The 16,525-nt window shown below is 40.6% G+C and overlaps 1 protein-coding gene and 1 long non-coding RNA gene across 3 annotated transcripts in view; one reads left to right on the forward strand and one right to left on the reverse strand.

The window, feature by feature from the left end:
• Positions 1-951: 951 nt before the first annotated feature.
• Positions 952-16,525, forward strand: part of LOC122163263 (myocardial zonula adherens protein) — a 60,070-nt gene continuing 44,496 nt past the window's right edge. The window contains exons 1-4 of one of the 2 annotated variants that reach the window (XM_042824417.1): positions 952-1,357; positions 4,673-4,747; positions 6,605-6,691; positions 15,171-15,260. In XM_042824417.1, coding sequence (XP_042680351.1) covers positions 15,171-15,260 — 90 coding nt within the window. In that variant the 5' untranslated portion in view covers positions 952-1,357; positions 4,673-4,747; positions 6,605-6,691. The remainder of the gene's footprint in view (positions 1,358-4,672; positions 4,748-6,604; positions 6,692-15,170; positions 15,261-16,525) is intronic. The other variant, XM_042824418.1, reaches the window with a different exon arrangement.
• On the reverse strand, positions 6,203-8,143 carry LOC122163264. Its single transcript, XR_006169871.1, has 2 exons — positions 8,021-8,143; positions 6,203-7,630 (listed from the first exon to the last, which is right to left on the reverse strand). It is a non-coding gene; the product is annotated as an uncharacterized LOC122163264 (long non-coding RNA).

Here is a 16,525-nt window from a genome sequence, read left to right on the forward strand (position 1 = left end):
TCCAAAGTCAACAAGATTAAATTGTACTAACTAAAATATGTTGTTGTATTTAAAAAAAAAAAACCTGCGTTAGGCTGAGTTAGTGGGAAAAGGACACTCCTTGCTGAAGCTGCATTCTTATTATAAATACAGCAGGCCTATACTATAGTTTTCCATGCTGAAATACTTATGCAGAAAACAAGCCTGCGACTGATGATGATGGGATTCTACCTTAATAAACCTATAGACCAACTCAAGAAGGCCTGATAGAATTTTTGTGTTATTCAGTCCAGCCAGTCTGGAAGCTTGTGAAGTTTTCTGGAAGAATTCCAGAGGCAGGGATTTGCTCTATTAACATATAATAGATGAACTTGTTCAAAAAGCAATTTGGATAGAAGTGCAACAAAAGGAGCATGGTGAAGTTATGAGAAAGGATAGCAGTTGAACATTTGTGGCAGTACAGTTAATGCTAACTCCTTTTTTTTTTTTTTTTTTTTTTAAAGTTAAATTAATGTGGAGAACTTAAAGACTTTCTCAGCAGAGATAGTTTGAAATCTCTTTACAGACACATGGTAGAAGTACTACAGAAAAGGCTCAGGCATCTGAAGAGAAATAGTAAGTGGAGCTGAGTGATGTAGAAGAGGAGAGGCCTTCCCTGGAGCCTGTGAAGAGTTTGTCATACTGTGGAGCTCTTTGCTGTGCAGTTTTCTCCATATTTTTTTCAGCATTTTCCTTGGATACAAGGAGAGATAAACTGTAGACCCATTTTTAAACATAGGAAAAGAAGGCTTTTTTTTTTGAGACTTCCTTCTAAATCTCCCAATTGGAATAAATTTACAGAGTAAATAAAAATTCAATAGAAATGAGTGGGTCAATGAAACAAGTCATTGCAAAGGTCTTTTGATAGAGTCCTCACTATGCTTTATGCTTCCTGATAGGAATAGTTCCTCTGTGGGAGGAGTTTAATATCAGAATACAAGCTTTCTAAATTATAAGTGGTCTTGCAAACTGGTTAGCTTCCTCTTGTAGACAAGTTTGTATCATCCAAAAGCCACACATTTCTTTCAATTTCACATTATTATCAAGCAGGCAGAATATCAGGAAATCCTGCTGTACAATTTCAAGATGTTACTGATTTCACCTATTTCAAAGGCTGTCATATTTCTTGAAGGTGACTTCCAGGAATAGCACATATCTCCTTCTCTGTGATCAGGACCCGAACCATGCTCATTCTCAGCTGTACTGCTAACCGGATGAGACACCATGTGCAGCAGGAGGAAAAAAAATCTGGGCTGAAGAGGCCTGAAGGATGACATGGGAGAAATCTGAGGAGTGGCCATCCAGGATACAGGCTATGACCAAATGTGGAACTGATTAGGTGGGTGAATCCATTTCCTTTCTAGGACTGGGATGCTTGTTAGAGGGGCATCCCCCTAAATAATATTTATTCGCTATGATTGAGCTGTTAGTAAGTGCCCTTACCTATTTAATCCTCCCTATACTCCCTCCTAATTACTTTACCTTAGTTAGGCCCAACAGTATCTTCTGCACTGATTATAACTTTACTTCTTTATTGATTATTTTAATGGCTTGGTGCAGAAGAGAGGAGACTGTTGATAAGATTCAAAAAAATAATAATAAATCCTTACACTTTAAATACAGATAGGTCCACTAGAATGTTTTTTTAGGAATGGAAGGAACAAAGCTTTCCTGTTGAAAGTCCCCTGATAGAGTCAGTACAATCTGATTCTATTTTTTTATGATTTAAAATACCTCCATTTCCAACTCTACTTTCCTTTTATATGACTTCTAATTAACTTTTTTCTTAATACTATTAAGAAACAAAAGAAAATGAGATCTTCCACTAGTACTGCACAGATTTTATGTATAACTCTCTGTGCTGCCTATGGGTGTGTGCAGTCAGTGTGCTGGGAGAGTCGTTAGAAACTACTGAAGTTCTATGAGCAACATTCTGCGATGGAACATGGAAGAACAGGTCTTAACCAGGTGTAAGACCAGACACAACTGAATGACCAAGAACTTTTGGTTCAGATGCTCTGGACAAGTGCCTGTTGTTTTTTTTTTTTTTTTAATGTAAAAAATATTCCATCATACTCCTGATGGAATACCACCCTGAAGTTGGACTGAAATCCACTAGTTGTTATTCCAGTCTTCTATCATAAGATAGAATAGAATGTAGTTTTTACCCTTTTTCCTCATCTGTTTCATTCCTGTGGTGAAATTAAGGTAAAATCTTCCCCTTTGTGAGCTAGAATTGTCTAATTAATGCTGTCACTCCTTGAAATTTGTTCATTTTTTCCTACAGAAGAACTTGTACTGCAGTTTATTTCTGCCTCTAAAATTTGTTTCCTGCAAGAATAACAATACTTAAATAATAGCCTTTTAGAAGAAATCTGTCTTTTAGTATTATCTCCCAGGAGCGAAATATAATTTAAATGCAAGCACCTAGCAATATATCTACTCATGGTGGGTGTGCCTGTTCTCTGCTCTCCTGCATACCAGTTAACCAGTTCAATTATATGGCCTGGCCAAGTCACACCCCTTGATGAGCAATGCTGCTACTCCTGTGCTGCATTATTTTTAAATGACATTCATGTTGAACCATCCTTCTTGTGTGGCACGAACTGACTGAAACAAAGCCTATTGCCAAGGAAAGAATGATAGACCTAGAATTGCACATTGTTGTGGGCTGTGACCATATGCTGAACAGGAGATTTACATGAAGGAGGAAATGGTGAAGGTGAATCAAGGGGTGGTACAGTTTGAATCAGAACTGGACTGATGCCTTATATGCTTCAACATAATGTGAGGTGATGCTATCTAGAGCCCTAAGAAGTAGTGATTGAAAAATGACAGAACTGTTCTCTTCCATTCATAGGCAGCCATGTATTCATGATTAACTTTCCTCAGTTTGTCTTTATACCTTTCATATCTGTTGTAACATTTGATTTTAGTGAAGAACAAGCTTTTATTTTGATAGAATGAAGTCCATGGCTATAGCTGTGTAAACATTATGACTTACAGACATGCTCAGTCAAAACCCCTTCCACAATAAGCTGAGAATGTGTCCTTCTAGGGCTTTGCATCTTTCTTTAAAATCTTAACTATAATTTTTATTCTACTCTAAGTTGCATTTTAGCACTCCGAGACTGCAATTCTTAGCTGACTAGCTACTAGGCACACAAACAGCATGAAATACACTAAGATACATACATGTGCATAAGGGTATATGGCAAAATGTTGCTGTTATCATTACCTGATTAACTTTGGTGGACTACTCTTTGTTCTTGTCTGGATGTGACTTTGAGAGACTAATCCATTCTGACTTGTTCGTTCTGTCTATTCCACAGGAAATGATAGTACAAATTGCCTTGTATTATTTATTTACTGAGCTATCTAGAATTAGTTTGAAACTATTCTCAGAACCCACCTCAAAGGTGGAATCGAACTGCTATTGCAGGTAATTCCAGGAATTTCCTTGTTTTACTTAATTAAACCAGGTGAAATAATAACATAAAATGAGTATTGAGAACTTTGCAAAACAAAGTATTTATTCTGCATTTTAAACTCCTGGTATGGGCATTCCTAAATATAGATTGTCTACGTGAGGTCAGCAGGGGAGGCTCTGAGTTTCTGTAGCTATCCTATATTAGCTGCATACTGGGAGTGTTAAGTGACAGAAAACAGTTATGTCAATAGGTTAGAGAAGTGATTTGATGCTTGTAGCTAAACCAAGCTGGATATTCAGATAGTTGTACGTGTCATGTTCCTTCAAAAGGCCAGCTGTGAACCAGACTAACTCCAAACGTAGCTAACGGTGTATTTCCCAGTGCAAAAGGAAAATATTGCTCAAGATAAGAATTGTACAATATTACGTGTTGGTCTGTATACTGCATATGAGGTGACCTATGGCTGCTGAATTTGGAGACTCGATTTCAGGTGCTCGTCCCCTAACAAGCTGTTTTATGATAGTTAACAGGACGACATTTTCATGCTAGCTGTAATGCCCAAAAAAGGTTGTTTGAGACTTGTTTACATGGTGCTGAGCTAAATACATGTCTGTGGAATACAAATGTCAATGCTAGCAGGAAAAATAAATGTTTTTGAAGAAAAATAGGTGATCTAGCCCACTGGTCTTGCCAAGTCTGGTTCTGAAGTATTTCACATGCATCTGTCCATTTGACAGTCTTGCTATAAATGGGCTTCACGCCTTGGGGATGATAAAGACAGAGTGGATTGTAATCCCACTGGAAAGTGAAGGCTATTAGAAGTTAATTATAACACTTCATTTTTGTAACAATCCAACTGGGATTTTATAACCTTAATGACCACTTGTGTGAGTTCTTGCACAATCTGTAACTCAGCAATTATTCCCAAATCTCACAGGGCTAATATTGCAGCTGATGAGGTGTCACGAGGACTTTACCCCTTCCTTTGGACTCTGTCAGCATTTAGTCTGACGATGGAGAAGAGAATTAACGTGGCTGTAATGAGGAAATTGGTTAAGGCCAGGCTCCCCATTCCTGCAGTACTGCCTTTGTGATTTGCTGTTTTGTGAGAGGGGACATATTTTTCATTCTGTGTATTGTATGCTCTGTTATTCATCTTGTGACCACAGACTTTTAATATAAAGGCCTGTTATTTCTATGACATTGTTTCATTTCTTCCACAGCATAGTGGTCTGTGGTCTTCCTGGACCTGTGATGCTGGTGGTGGCAAAAAGGATATTCGGAGGAGTGGGAAAAAGGTACAAACATTTCCAATGTTTCAAATTTGCTGCAGATTTTGTGTAATCTTTATTAGCTCTTTCACAACAACTATTGCCCCAGATATTCATATTATAGTGTCATCTTATAATTAACCTGCAGTTCCTTTGTACCATTACATTCACAAAAACACTGGCAAGTTTTGAACTAAAAGCTCATCCTGGTCAGATTATTATCTGCCACCACATTCTGTATAGTTTGTGAGCAATCTGTATGACTGTATATACATTATGTGCAGTCTGTACAGCTATAAAGATCAGTATTGTTTTAGTCTAGCTAATCAAGTGTGATTTACTTTCTATTCTCCCATTCTGTGTCTGTAAGTTAGCACCACGTCCAACATAAAGACAGCAAGAGATGTTTATAGAAGGATGCTATGCTCCTTCAGGGAATAAGAGCTTTAAATTCCAACAGATCTAGTTCAGATGGTATCAGAGCGAGACAGGTAGGGTCATAGGTCCAAGCTAAAACCAAGCAGACGTTTATCCCTAATCTCTCAAGGAATGAAAGAGGAAGTGGGTCATCAGTGGACTGTTACTTCTTGGCTTAAACCTCCAGTGAGAGTGAAAGAGAAAGCAAGCCCACAGTTCAAGGACCTCCTGAGTCAGTAATTCTGTGCATCCCTTCGTGATTTACAGTTTCTGTAGCTCCTTTCAAGAGTTTATTCAGCTGCTTTTAGAGAGCACATATACCTTTCATAATCATAATATTCTCTGCCATAATTCTCTGCCAAAATTACACATAGATGTGGTGCCTTGTTCATTTCAAATCTGTTGTTCCCAAGGGCAGGAAGTAGTGAGTAGCTATTCCCCCCTCACATACCAGTCATGAACTTCTAAGCCTCTACTGCCCTCTTCCTACCCCTGTTTTTGTCTATCCTGTCTTCATCCAAAAATAATTCTACAACTCTGAGCTTTTTTGCAGCCCATCTATATATGACTCGTTTTTCTGCAACATCTTTTATTGAGTGTCTCACTTTACAGCTGGGGGTACCAAGTGTTCATTCAGTACCAGCACTCCGTCCATAATCTTCCATAATCTCTGTAACGTGTCAGAGCTGTGGTTGGGAGAAAAAGTTATTATTCCAAATATTGCTTTCATACAAAGAGAAGGGTTTTTTTGTTTGTTTGTTTGGTTGGTTGGTTCTGGGGTTCTGTGGATTTTTTTTGTTTTGTTTTGTTTTTGATTCTTTCTTTTACACATTCTTTTCAGCCTTGGTAGAGCTTAGAGATTATTAGGCATTTTCAGATGTTTGCTATGCACATAGAACCTCACAGCCTGCAGAACAGCTGAAGAAACTTTAAAGGATTCACAGACAACTAACAAAGGGGAAAGCAAGTTGAATGCTGCAGTTTGCTGACTAGGGGAAAGGAAAGGAGATGGTTTATAGAGTAGACAAATGAAAACAAAAACAAAAAAAAACAGACTAAGTATGCTTACAGGTTATTCCTTCTAGGACAATTTTAATTCGAGAAAGTGCCCAGAAGTAGATGTTTCTGTTGAGATTGCTGTATCAGATAAACATGTCTTGCCATTATATTCTAAGAAATGAGGAGGGCCCTTTGTAATACAGACAAAACATAGAAAACTGCATTTGTAGTAGTTGTATTACTTATGGACAGGTATTTCCTCCATCCACACACAAAAAAAGATTTCCATCAAATTTATCATAATTCTCAAAGTCAGTCATGCAAACTCTCCCAGGGACCCAACTATTGCACCTTTGTGACTTTGTCATACTGTAGGCCACGGAAAGGAGGTCCTTTACCAGAGTGTGGCACAAGTTTGGTTTCTGTGCCTGCCCTTGGAAAAACAGTTCTTCTGTCTGTGCCTTGCAGTGACTACAGCCTTTTGTGCATGCCTTTCTCCAGAGAAGAGAGAAGTCCTGAAGGCACAGCTTCTCACTGACCAGGAGAATCTCACAGGTATGTGATGTTGGCAGCTGTAACCACACAAAGGCTGTATGCTAGCATCTAAGTTGAGACATCTCCGCTCACCAGAAGGACCAGGAACAAGCTAAGGCACAGCCCAACAGTTAAGTGACATGTAAGGAACCATATCCCTGTTGTTAAATATAAACCTTTTCCGCACCAGGAAATCCCCTCTGAGAGCAGGATTATTGCCATGAGTTAAGATGATGGATGATTCATTTGGAAATTTGATAGTGGGCTTGGGGCATCTTCAGGCAGAACAGCAGGTATAACATGCAGTCAGTCTTGAGAGAAGTCCAAATACAAGTGGTTGCTCTGTCTCATTTGCCTTGGGCTATATGCCTTCCTCAAGAGAGAAAAGAACAGAAGCTGGGAAAACAACAAGGAAGACTGAACAGTAATGCAGACCAACCCTTTTTTCTCTCCTCCAGGCCTGGGCAATGTTTTCTTCCTCTCTTCCTCAGATCCATGTCATGTTGATAGCTCAGCATCTTGCCCTGATGGCTCAGTATCTTGCTCTAGAGATAGGGATCTGAGAAACGGAAGAGAATAGACACTTCACACAGAGGGTGAGGCACCAGTCCCTCAGTAGGTAGCAAATTACTTCCTCTTCAGCATTCTCCAAACCAGCAAACAGCTCGTAGCCACAGCAGTGTGCTCGTTAACATCATAATGGGCAAGGACATCATGTAGCTATAGCTGTGTTTTCTTGTGGTCTTAATTATTTAAAGATATTTACATGGAGACAAAGGATACATATTTCTTCTGCAATTTGTTTTGTGCTTAAGCATTTCTTTTTGTTGTAGCTTCTCTGGTTTACTCAGGAACATGCTGCTTGCTTATGAGGGATGCAGGGATGCAGGTGAACGCGGTGTGTGCTCATCTGGGCCTGCACAGTGCTGGAGGGTTACAGTGTTCCCCTTCAGCCACGTCCTGGAAGAAACAAGTATCTTCTGAAGGAAATGTTGAAATCCAAACCTGCAATCTAAGAATGTATGCTCAGTGCCAGCTATTTCCAGCGCCAGCCTCACCTCCTTGCTGGACCTTCAACATGTGCCACCAACTGCACACTGAGTCGCCCCAGCCTGGTGCCTCGCACCTGAGGCTGCCTGCAGTCGGGGCGTTTCTGCCCAGCCTGCTGTGTGTTCCCGGAGCACAACTAATAAGCTGACAGGCCAGAGTGGCTCAGGAATTGCAGCAGGAGGGGGGGGACGGTGCCAGCTCTATCCCATTAGAGCACTCAGAAGTGTGTACCAGAGAGGCCTCTTCTGAGCCCCAGCTCCTTTTTTCCAAGCCCAGAAGGTGGCTGGGTGCCACACGTACCCTCTCGGCCGCCTTCTCCAAGCTCCGTTCCCAACGTGCACCGAAATTCCGGCGGCACGGGGACCGCGGCGTCCCAAGGGCAAATTGCTCGGGAGCCGCGCGCCCCCAGTGACTTTGCCCGGCCGCACCCGTCTCCAGGCTCTCGGTCGCCCTCGCGGCACGGTCGCTGGGCTCTCCCCTCGCCGGCCCGCCCCGCCGGGGCAGCCGCTGCGCAGCCCGGCCCCTGCGGCCGCCCGCGGTGTGTGCGCGGGGGCGGAGCGGCGCCGCCGGCCAGAGGGAGCCGCAGTCAGCGCCAGCACGGCGGCCCGCGGGGATGCTGCGCTACAGCTCGGGGCTCACGGTCACCGCCACCACCCCCAGGAGGACGGCCGGCGACGGCGGCCGTGCCCGGCGGAAGGTGCGCGGGGCAGTGGAGGGGGGGGCGGGGGGGAGGTCCCGCGGGCCGCGCCGTGGGGCGGTGTGACCCCTCTAGCTCAGATTGCCGGCGGAGCGCGTTTGGGCTTGCTTAGTTTTGGTGTTTTCAGGCGAAGTGTGCGGTGTGTGAAAACATCTCTTTGAACCTCTGTAGTAGGTCTGTGTAGGTGCTGGGAGAAGCAGAGCTTTGGGGTGCCCTGCAGGGCTTTTGTTAGTGCTACTTCCTGGCTGCTCTCTGGACAGCCCTGAGGAAGCTTTGCTGTGGTGGAGACTTTTTCCTGATATGTACAACGGAGAACTTCCCCTGAGACTCTTTTCCTCATGGGGAAGCTTACCAAAATGACTTGCATGGCAGTGATAATTTCTTTTAAAATATGGATGTAGAAATACAACTTACTGACCTCTTAAACTTTTTAATTTTCATAGGCAAACCATGCTATATTAACACACTGGAAAATGTGTCCTAAAAGTTGTTAGAACTCTGGCAGGCATGATAGCAATGTCTCAGTGGCCACCCTGATTGAAAGAGCCCTTATGTGCTGCAGTGGCCACGATGTTATCACTGGGGGGACATGTTTTACGTGAAGGAATAAATCAAAACAATCAAATGCTAAGAGCACCCATACAAAGAAATACACTTGTGTGATCATAACAAATCTCGAAATATTTTGGGATAGGTGGGTCGATCCAAACTTTTGTGCTTATAAAACCAGTGAAGAATGACAAATTAACACATGTTGTACATGGTAACACACAACTTGTGCTCTCCCACAGCAAAAAAGTTCCTTTTGTAGTGGAATGCAAGTCTCTTACCGTGAGTTGTCAGAAGTGAGGAGGAAGACAGAATAACTGCAAAATAAATGGAAGATGTGTGTCACATTCCTGTGTGCCTGTGGTCATGGGAAAGGTGCCCTTTAATTGTGGTGGTGTGGGGAATCTCATAGCAGAGATTTCATAAATGGAGAAAACTAGCCAGATAAATGACCAATGAAAGTACTTCCTTCTTTGCATGTTTAGGGGAGACTGAAATTAAAACCTGCTTCGTTTTTGCTCTCACCTTCGAAACTCTGAAAGTAACACCTGGTCTTGGGCAAAGGGAGAAATTTTTGGCCCTTGAGCTGTTTGGATAGCAGGTAGTTACTCAACAAGCACATTATCCCAAACTGTTTAATTGTGAGGCATTGGAAAGATCAGCAAAATTAGATTTTTGTTAACTCCAAAGTAGATTTGAATTTAGATCAAAACTGAACCATATCTTCCCTGTGAAGGACTGTAAAAGTCTAAGACTGAGGCTGGTTGCTGGTAGAACAGCTTGTATTTTTCTACCACTATGCTAGTAACCTTGGTTATTCTATCAGACCTTTACTCATTATTTTAGTACTAGCTCTACAGTTATTTCAGTACATAGTTAGCTGCAGTCAGTCCCTTACTGGATGTTTCTTGTTTTTAGAAAGGAGGAATAAGAGTCTGAAGAACGTTACTCAAACTGAATCTGTCATCTGTTTTTGTCTTAAGTTGCACCCTAGTGATTTGAGTAGGATGGTAAACATGAGTGTGGATTGTGGATCTGGGCCATAAATTCTTAACATTTTTAACTAACCTAGATTGGCTTTTTTCTTAATTACTGTATTGCAGTAGCTCTCAGTTATGCTGTCCCTTTAGCCTCTTAGAAATTTGGTAGAAGAGCTTGTCTTCACCTGTCAATTTCCATTGCAGTCAGCAAACTTTTCTGTTTAGTGTTGTGGAGGTTGAACTTATCAGCCTTTGTTTTTCTGTCAGCATAATCATTCTGCAAATGATGTTAGATGAGCTCTGGAAATACTGCTTGTGGGTTGTTGGTGTCAAAATCTGGGAGTGAGCATAAAATGTTGGCATAAAGAAGGTTATGTGTATTGTTGGCTTGTCAAAGCTATACTTACTGCAAACCAAACTAAAATCTCATAGCCTGGGAAACTTGATACCTGCACACCTATTCCTTTTTAAAAGTTATAAAATCACAATTTTGATGACATGAAAGTATGGTGGAAGCCACATCTGTCCCTCAGGTTTTATCACGTGTTCTTACTGTCAATCGCCAACTGAAGGAAATTAAATTATATTCTTTTTCCTGCTTGTGGAATTCTCTTTCATTCCCCTGTTGGGTTTCTCCCTACAAAACTCATTTGTTTCTCAATTGGAAATTACTGCTTCATCCTTGGTTGCATATTATTCTGCCACTGTTTGGCAGAGAGTTGAGACTCTTCCTGTTATGATTTCATTTCCATGTTAGGGCATCACTACAGCCATGTTTTGCTGTTGGAAGAGGGCTGGCTGTGATTTCTGTATGAGCCTGCTCATTCATTTGGTCAAGTAACCTTGCCGACAAATGGCTGGGACAGCTGTTCCTTTAGGAAGCAGTACATAGCAAAGACAGTGTAGACACAGCATCCGTAATTGCTTCAAGGTTATAGGGAAAGTGGTGCCTGCTGTTTTTTCCCTTCTAATCTCTGTAGTGTTTGTGAATTTTAACATACTGGCATGTACTTCTGTCATTAGGTAGCACGCATCATCTGTGGTCCAGGAAGAATAGGAGTGAGTGGCTACATTATACATTTTCTGCTGTTTCCCCAGAGATGTTACGGAAGTGCAATTGTTATAAACAATGGTAAGAGTACAGCCTGTATGAGGTTGTCCCAGCAAGGAATTCAAAACTGGATGGCACTTTGCCACTGTGATACAAGCCTCCCTGGGCGTGACTTCAAGGCTGGAATTGTCAGATGACTGCTCATACCACCCTCTGAATGGTATTTATGTGCAGCAGGCAGCAAAGTGAAGCATTATGTCTTCATTTTTTGTCAGAAATACTGCTGAAAATATGGTTGTGATTTGAGGTATCTCAGTAGTTTGGAGCTAACTTGGAAACAAGGAAGTGGAAAAGAAATTAAAGTGTGGTTTAGGGAGCTAATAGAGAAGACATTGTATAAAGAAAAAATAATTAAAAAAACCCAAACAAACAGAACAAGAAAAATAGTTTAAATACTATCAACCTTTTATACAGTGTTCTTAGTCTCAGCAAATTACTGTTATTGATTTGTATTTCCAAGCTACTTGCTACAACTTGCCTGCTTTCCTTCTGGGTTTCTCTGATTTTTCTTCATAGTAACTTTGTAACACATGCACTGCTGTAATGTGACAGGCAGCCATGATTCACTAACTGGTATACACATAATTACTTACTTACAGTCACTGCACCATAAACCTATAAATGTGTTGGCTATAACTAGTCCTTTGCTGACTGACAAGCAAACCATTTGCCAGCTTCAGAAAAACTTACACAACTCCATTTCACCTGACATTGAGTTGCCCGTTAGTATGCGTTTCTGTTTCTTTGAGGTGTTTGTCATGTTTTCTCCTAAGAGTCTTTTTATTTGATTTAGCTTAACTTTCTTTCATTTGAAACCCCTGTAAGAAAAAGTTGGCCTCATCTGTCACTTCCTGCACAGCACAAACTCAGTACTATTTCCTATTTACAGGTCTGGTCTTTGTTTGACTACATGGATGAATGCCAGTATTTCTTTCCCTTTTTGTTGTAAACACACTTGTTTTAGAGGAAAGAGCCTTGCTAAGCCAATGAGAAGAAAGAGCAGGGGGAAATGGAAATTAAATAGGTGATAAAGCATAGTATTAATTACTTTATGAATCAGTGAGCTCTAGCACTGAGGAATTTATTGTTAATGTATCTTGATAACTTGTAAGCAGAAAGGACTGACAGTTTCTGCAGTGTAAGGGAAGAGTCTGGTGTTCTCAGAAGAACACAGATAGCAGTCAATCAGAGTCTAAAGCCAATGTGCAAGGACCCATCTTTTTCAAACCTGTTTCATTGTTTCAGAATTATCTAGGAAATATTGAAACATAACCCACTTTTGTACTGAACTTTCTTTCTTCTATCACTTTCTCTGTGGCTTTTTGTTCTTGAGCTGATAGCATATGGCTGAATGATGAAATAACAGTAAGAGCTCATTTCACAGAAGGTACCCTCTAAGATGTATCTAAATAGTACGTTGTACTTTAGCTTGAATTTGTTATGTGCACGTTTCCCCCTTTTTATAATACAAATATGGATCACACGTTTTACATAAACATTATGTCAGAACATTTTTCTTATTGATAGAAGGCACTGCAGACCAAAGAGACTTAAAAGAAGATGGAAGGCAGCAGAAAGTGGCATTTTGTAATATAGTTGGTGTTCTGTCAGTGTTGATTGGTCATCTTGATGGAATTTAAAGAAAGTCTGGAGTTGATGCAGATATTTGCAGATAGTTCTTCTAATCTTTTTGCTTGGGAAGAAGAAAAAATGAATGTTTCTAGTTTTAAAACTTGAAAAGGGTCAATTGTTTGGAAGAAGGGAGAATGAGAATCTCTGTTACAGAAATTCTGAATAGTGGTGCTATGGAGAGATTCCATTTTGAAGAGTCTCGTAAGTGAAGACTTATTTGATGAGAGACTATTTGAAGAACTTGATGTTGAAATGGTGAAATTTGGAGTCTATGAGTAGTATTTTGCTGCTATGCTGTAAATACCAGCAAATAGAGCATGATTGTTGATTTTTGAAGCAAAAGGAAATGCTATAATTATCAAGACATGAACTGTGCTCTTTCTTGGGCAAGACTGATGGAAGGCTGTACTTCGAAGAGCAAGAATGTGTATTGCTTTTGGCATGATTCCACACCACATCCCTATCTCTAAATGAGAGATATGGATTTGAAAGCTGGACTATTCAGTAGAGCTTGGTGGATGGTTGCAGACACAGAGTTGTGGTCAATTGCTCTATGGCCAGCTGAAGGCTGGACATGAGTGGTGGCCCCCAGATGTTTGTCTTGGGACTGGTGCTCTTCAGTATCTTCATCAACAACATAGACATAGTGGGATCAAGGGTGCCCTCAGCAAGTTTGTGGGTGACACCAAGCTGAGTGGTGCATTTGACACAATAGAAGGAAGGGATGCCATCTAGAGACACCTGAACAGGCTTGAAAGATGGGTCCATATGAACTTAGTGAGATTCAAGAAAGCTAAGTGCAAGGTGCTGCACTTGGGTCAGGGCAATCCCAGATATGTGTATAGACTGGGAGAAGAACTTAATGAGAGAAGCTCTGCGGAGAAGGACTTGGAGGTCGTGATAGAAGAAAAGCTGGACATGAGCCAGCAGTGTGCTCTTGCAGCCTAGAAGGCCGACTGTATCCCAGGCTGCTGACTAACAAGCAGGAAGAAGGAGTTGATTGTTCCTGTCTCCTCTGCTCTTCTGAGGCCCCGTTTGGAGTACTGCACCCAGGTCTGAGGCACCCAGTATGAGAAAGATGGGGAGCTGTTGGAGAAGGAGGGCCACCAAGGTGATCAAAGGGCTGGACGACTGTCCTGTGAAGAAAGTTTGAGGGACTTGGCCTTGTTTAACTTGGAGAAGAGAAGGCTCAGGGGAGACATTATTGCAACCTTGCAGTAGTTGAAGGGAACTTATAAACAGGAGGAGGACCAAATTTTCACATGGCCATATAGTGATAGGAAAAGGGAAATGGTTTTAAAATAAAAGGGGAAATTTAGTTAGATGTTAGGAATAAATTCCTTACTCAGAGTGGTGAGGCAGTGGAACAGAAGTTGTTAGCGCTCCATCCGTGGCAGCATTCAAGACCAGGTTGGATGGGACCTTGAGCAGCCCGAGGATCTGGTGGGTGGCAGCTCTGCACAAAAAGAGAGTTTGGAACTAGCTTCTAAGGTCCATCCAGCTCAAGCCATTCTATGATTCTGCATGGCTGGATATAGGCAGTTAGGAGAAACTAAAGACATCTGGATCAGAAAAGACACTGGACTATACAACAACTGGTGATGGCCCACAGTAACCATGAAAGAGGTGCGTTAGCTGTTTGAAGAACAGCTTAGAGTCATTTTTGTCAACAGATAGCTGAGATTTCACAGGAATATTTTGTGAAGCTTTGAATTTAGACAAGAAATTCTCATTTCATCATTTGCTCAGTTTAGGACTTAGGATTGTTTTCTACAAAGAAGTCTCATGTACAGATAAGACTAATGTTTGTAACCAAGTTTCTTGTATGAGAAATGATGCTTTAAAAGTACTGTTGCAGCAAAGATCTCAGCCAAAAGCATGGCCAGGAGTGATAGGGGGTAAAAAAGTATCAGCCCCCCTGGCCTTTTTCTTAAAATTTCTGTGAATAATTCTGAGGCTTTTCTTTTGCAAGCAATTTTGTGTATAACATTTCAATAACGTTTCTGTTAGAATTTAGTGGAATTTATGTACTGTTGGATCAAATACTGAACCAGAAAGGGATATTCACTCCAGAATAATCTTTGTGTTTCTAAATACTCCCTTTTGAAGACTAAAGTATGCCAAATCTGCAAACAAAGCTGAGAAACTAGGAAATTACGTTCACGTTCTGATATCTGAGCTTTCAATGTCATTTATAAGTATGTAAGAACGTGTTGTTAATTGAAAAGGTTTGTGGTTTTTTGTTTGTTTGTTTGTTGCTATTTCAGGTATGTAATTATGGATGCCCTTGAATTATTTCTTGCCAGCTAAAAAACCCTCTAGCCTTTTACAAATAGCTTACTTTTTTGTCAGCTGATTGGATGTAAGTAGAAAATAATGAATGAAAACTTGAATGTTAGCACAATTCATTTTGCAAAGCAAGTTATTAAAATAATTTTTGTAGCGCTTGAATCTGAAAGCAAACTTCTGTTTTTCTTTCAGATGAATGTTTGCAGACTACGTTTAACAGTACCACCTGATGAAGTCTCACAGCCTGAGCAGGGAGCAAAAGAACCTGAAAGAAAGAAACATGTAAGTTTTAGCAGTTCTAATCAAATGCTGTACAAACAAGGAGTAAATACTGGCATCTGTGGAAGCTGATTTTAGTTGTTTTGGTAAATGGATCATCTTGGAAGACTGAACAGCATATGGATGCTGAGCAAGTCAGCTGTAAACTTTGAGCCTGAGCTCTGGTGTTGGGAACAGCAAAACATCATGCAAAGTGGAAGGGTAGTAGTAGACAAACAGCACAGAGATTGACAGCAATGTGTGACTAAAGTATTTTTAGAACTTGATTATTTAAAATCTGTATGCTGGATTGCTATAAGCAGCAGTGTCTTTCATTAAGCAAAGTCTCGATCCTCACCTGAAGTGGGGAATTTTACATTTCATATAGGCTTAAGTGTGTGAGAAATGAGCCTTTGCTGTGTGTGTGAATTGGTTTGCCTGAGACTTGGAAGTATTCTGCATCAGCTGATTTTGGGGCCAGTACACTGTAATAATTGAATGTGTACAGAAGGTGTTTAGTTGTAGCAATGAAGGTACTGTCACCCACTGCTTGGAGTTCTGTCAGTTTGTATCTGATTGAAGAAATCCCCAGTCCAGCTGACACATATGGACCTATTGCCCTAAGAGTACTATAAGTTTGTTTTTGAGGAGGACAGTTATTGACTCATGGCTTACTCATTTTACTATGCTGAGTAGTGTAATAATGAGAAAGAAGTGCCAGTGAGCAGGGCTTCTTGGTCACTTCCTTATGTGACTTCTTTTTCTCTGCCAGACTTTGTATTTAATGAGAGCTATATTGTACACTTTTAGAAAGTGTATCTTTAGAACTGGTTGGGCTGTAATTATTCAATGTCTTGGCAATTAAAGAAGAACAACAGAGTGATTGTGTCATTTACTTGTTTTACTTTTTTTTGTGTAATTCAAAAAAATACACTGAACGTGAAGCAACTACAAAAAAAAAAAAAATCACTGAACATGAACTGTTTTTTTTCTCATGCCTCTAAAGCAAGACAGGAATTTATTACCTGTAGATTTATATTGACTATGTAATATATTGCTTTGAATATTTGATTTAGTTACACAGTAACTTATAGTACACACAAGATTCTTGACTTGTCATACTCTGGTAGTTTTATCTTACTGTAAGCTTTAAAAAACCAAACCAAACCAAACCAAAACCAACAAAAAAAGCCTACACCAAATAATTCTGAGAGTAGTGATCAGTTATCTTTGCTGATCCACCCATATTCAGCTCAGTCAGTGTTAATGAAATTCCGTACATCACATTG

The sequence above is a fragment of the Centrocercus urophasianus genome, unplaced genomic scaffold (assembly GCF_019232065.1).
Source record: "Centrocercus urophasianus isolate 14NV4802_14NV808 unplaced genomic scaffold, USGS_Curo_1.0 seq_23, whole genome shotgun sequence".
Taxonomy (NCBI): domain Eukaryota; kingdom Metazoa; phylum Chordata; class Aves; order Galliformes; family Phasianidae; genus Centrocercus; species Centrocercus urophasianus.